Source organism: Aptenodytes forsteri, unplaced genomic scaffold (genome assembly GCF_000699145.1).
Source record: "Aptenodytes forsteri isolate BGI_AS27 unplaced genomic scaffold, ASM69914v1 Scaffold7, whole genome shotgun sequence".
Taxonomy (NCBI): domain Eukaryota; kingdom Metazoa; phylum Chordata; class Aves; order Sphenisciformes; family Spheniscidae; genus Aptenodytes; species Aptenodytes forsteri.
In genome coordinates, this window is record NW_008795919.1 from 2,690,080 (window position 1) to 2,693,945 (window position 3,866).

The 3,866-nt window shown below is 67.7% G+C and overlaps 1 protein-coding gene across 1 annotated transcript in view; it reads left to right on the forward strand.

The window, feature by feature from the left end:
• Positions 1–2: 2 nt before the first annotated feature.
• The window catches only part of TINAGL1 (tubulointerstitial nephritis antigen like 1), a gene marked incomplete at its 5' end in the record, with an annotated part of 7,403 nt that continues 3,539 nt past the window's right edge, over positions 3–3,866 (forward strand). Inside the window, 4 exons of the mRNA XM_009284830.2 lie at positions 3–177; positions 1,037–1,100; positions 3,002–3,094; positions 3,189–3,303. Of these exons, the coding sequence (XP_009283105.1) occupies positions 3–177; positions 1,037–1,100; positions 3,002–3,094; positions 3,189–3,303 (447 nt within the window). The remainder of the gene's footprint in view (positions 178–1,036; positions 1,101–3,001; positions 3,095–3,188; positions 3,304–3,866) is intronic.

A 3,866-nucleotide genomic window follows, 5' to 3' on the forward strand; every position in this document is an offset into this window, starting at 1 on the left:
GGCCCTACTGCCAGCAAGGGGACGTCTGCTGTCACGGCCGCGACGACGGCTGCACCGTGCCCTACCATGACACCCTCTGCTACTGCGACCTCTTCTGCAACCGCACCATCTCCGACTGCTGCCCTGACTTCTGGGAGTACTGCCTGGGCATCCCGGCCCCCTTCCCCAAAGCCCCAGGTGAGGCAGCCCCCAGCCCGGCCGGGCAGGGGTCCGTGGGTGCCAGGGGCCAGCCCTGGGGTGCCCGACATGCTGTGTGATGCCGCTGGTGCCCCTCTGGATAATGGATACAGCCGTACGCGGCACCCCACAGCCCTGCCCTCGCTGCAGAGCCACTCCAGACCCCTCGGAGCTGCAGAAACTCGTGCAAAGTGGCTGGGCTGGGGCTGGGCTCCCAAAAACAGGGCTGGGAGCAGCCCGCAGCCCCGCAGCCCATCCCCTGCGCCTCCCCACGGACAGGGCTGCGGGGGACAGGAGGGCAGAGGGGGAACTCCAGCGGCGCGTACCTGTGGGGCAGAGCAGGGGTGGATGGTGCTCCATCCTGGCTTCCCCGGTCATGTCTGGGGCAGGCGGATGCTGGCCCTGACTCAACCCGCCCGGCAGCTGGGGCGGGCAGGGCAGACGGGGGCAAGCGGGGGGCACGGGCAGCCCCCGCCGCGCAGCACAAGGCTCTCTAAGAAGTCCCTGCAGAGCGGAGCCAGCTCCCGGGTACAACTGGCCCTTTTATCCTGGTCCTGCCAGCCTGTGCATGCAAGGCCGGCTCTGCTCAGCAGCCCCACGCGCAGCCCCACGGTTAACCCTCCCGGCGCCGAGCCAGCCCTGCTCCCACCCTGCGCTGTGGGGCACAAGCTGGTCCCCATCGTGCCCTGGCTGGATGGGAACGCAGCTCTGGAAGTGCCGAGCTCCAGCCAGGCACCTGCCTGGCTTTAAGGACCACATTTATTTTCCCCTTTGTATTTACCCCCTGGGGCCATGGGGGTGCTGGCGGGACCCCAGATGCAACCGGGCACTCACCAGGGCTCTCCCCTCTCCCATCCAGGCTGTGCCCGTGCCGGCCGCGGCTACCCCACTGGAGCCACATACCGGGAGAACTGCAACCTATGGTGAGTGCCTCCGCGCTTCCCGTGCCATGCGGGCAGCGCCGGCGCGGCGCCGGCACACTGCCTGCCGGCATCGGAAAGGCATCAGGGGGCCTGCAAGCGGCAGGGCTGCCCGCAGCCGGCTCAGCGGGAACGGGAGCACAGGGCCCGAGCTGGGTGGCGGAGGCCGGTGCCAAATGCCTTTGCTCTGGCATATTTGGAGCAGAGAGCCCGGGGCCTTGAGCCGCGCCCAAGTTTCAGCACATGCCTTTGTGGGAGCCGCTTGCTCCACCGCGTTAGCGCATGGCCGGGCTGGCTGCCGGCTGCCGACGCGGGCCCGGCACTGCTGGGTTTTTTCTGGCCGTGCTGGTCCAAGCCCAGCTTGCCCAAGCCTGACGGGACGTGTCTGCAGCTGGCAGTTGCCGCGGGGCCATGCCAGGCGGCCAGAGTCCATCCCTGCCACCTGCTTGGGTGCAAGCAGCCCGTCTGTGCTGCACGCCAGGAGCTTGCTGTTTGCATTAGCGAGCAGCGTGGGGTTTATCTGGAAACGGCTGCGGTGGTATTAATGGCATCCCTGAGGTGGGGGATAGGGGAACCTGCGGGCACAGATCTGCCCACAGACAAGGAGCAAACGCAGCGGGGCTGGCTGGATCGCAACGATGCGACAGATAAGGGAAGTCATAGGCTCTGTCTGGAGCGTGTGCGAGGGCATGAGCACGTGTGTGTGCACGTGTGTGCAGGCATGTGCACTGGAGCTGGAGGTGAAAAGCCAGCCCGACCCCTCTCCGAAGCCCCAGTGCTGCCCGGCATTTCTCCGGAACTGTGGCACAGAGGCATGCGGGGCTGGAGGATGTCCCCGAGCTCTGGGGAAGGTCGAGGTCCCCAAGCCGTGCACTTGGATGACTGGTCCCTGCTGCTGGGAAAGCATGCCTTCCCCAACAGCATTGGCCCTTGGGGGCTGAGGCTCTTCTGCCAAAACCCTCTTCCCCCACACTTGGCGCCTGGAGAGCAGCAATTCCTGCAGCGCTTCACCCCAGACCTTGTCCCTACCCGGCTCCTGCGGGGCCTGGGGGGGTTGGCAGGGGGCGATCGCAATGCCTGGGTGAAGCAGAGGGGGCTGCTGCGGGCACCCAGCTGGCTGCACCCTGAGGTGCTCGTGGGAGTCCCCGAGGAGGTAACAGCCAGCTGCGGGGTCACCAGCGCAGCACCGGGAGCACTCAGGGGTGGGTGCCTGGGGTGCAGGTGCCGCCGGCAGGATTGGGGCCGGGCTGGCAGGACACGCTCTGGCCTCACATGGCTCCTTAAAAGGGAAGAGTGTGCCGGGAGCTTGGCTGGCAGGCAGGAGGGAGCATGCCAAGCATTGCTCGCCGTGCGGGGGGGAGCACAGGCCAGGGCTCCCCAGGGGGACCTGGACCCGGCACATCCTCCCCAGCCACCCCCTGCCCCGGGTCTCCCCGTGGGTGCCGCAGGGCTCCCAGCTAACCTGGCCAGAGTGGCTTTTTTTTTTTTCCCCCTGGGGGGGGGGCCCCACCCCCCACCCCCCCCCCCCCCCCCCCCCCCCCCCACAAGCCCCGCTCTGAAGTCTGCAGGCCTGGCTGCTTTTCAGCTGATTTTCTGTCCCATGCTCTGTCTGCCCTTTGGGCTCCTGCAGGGACCGGGGCCGAGGCGGGGGGGACAGCCCCCAGGGCCATGCAGAGGGCTTCCCGCCGGCTCCTGGCCCAGCTTCACCCTGTCCTGAGGTGCCAAGCTGCGGTGCAACCCCCAGACCCCGGTGCAGAAGCAGCCCCAGCCCCGCGCTGGCTGCCCATGACAGCAGGGGGTCCCCGGCTGGGGGTGGGCAGCACCTGCCCGGGGTCCCCCCGGTCACCCCAGGGACACCATTCCTCCCCGGCTGACTGTCCCCTCCGGTGCCGTTCCCCCTGCAGCACTTGCGGCCCCAGCGGGCAGTGGCAGTGCGAGGACCACGCCTGCCTGATGGACGGGGAGCTGATTGACGCCGTCAACAGGGGCAATTACGGGTAAGAACGGGGCACCGGGAGGATGGGGAAGGGATGCTTTGCTCCTCGGTGCTTTTTGGGGCGCCCCTGACCCGTGCCCCTTCCTGCTGCACAGCTGGAGAGCTGCCAACTACAGCCAGTTTTGGGGCATGACGCTGGAGGACGGGATCCGGCACCGCCTGGGCACCTTCCGGCCCTCTCCCACCGTCATGAACATGAATGAGATGCACGTGAGTCACCCCCTCCCCAGATGCAAGGGGAAACTGAGGCACGCTGAGGGTTGAGCCTGCCTGTCCCATGGCTTCACCCAATGCTTCACCATCCCCTCGGCTAGCGATGTCCCCACAGTGTCCCCGACCCCGGAAGGGGCCGTGCCGGGTGGGTGCCGCGGGCAGACCTTGTGTTTGGAGACAGCAGCTCAGCAAATTCCCCCTGACAATCCCCGGGCTGCCGGTGTTGTTTTTTCCCCCACTCCTCCGTGCCGATTTCCCATCGGAAAGCCGGCCCCACAGCTGCTGAGTCGGCAGAGCCAGCTGCACCAGCGCTTTGCAAGCGGGGTGCCTCTGCCTGCCCCCGGGCTGCACCCGAAACTGGCCCCCCATTCGGGGTGGGCAGTGGCTGGGGGTCCCGTGGGTGCTGGTGGGGAGCGAGCGATGTGCACGCCCAGCGCCGTGGCCTTGACTCCCGGTGAGGTTTAATTTTAGAGGCGCTTCCTGCACTGGGATAAGCTGGGTGTCGCGGCCGCGTCCAGGAAGGCTGAGCTGTGTGCGGCTGGGGGGGGGGCGCTGGTCTT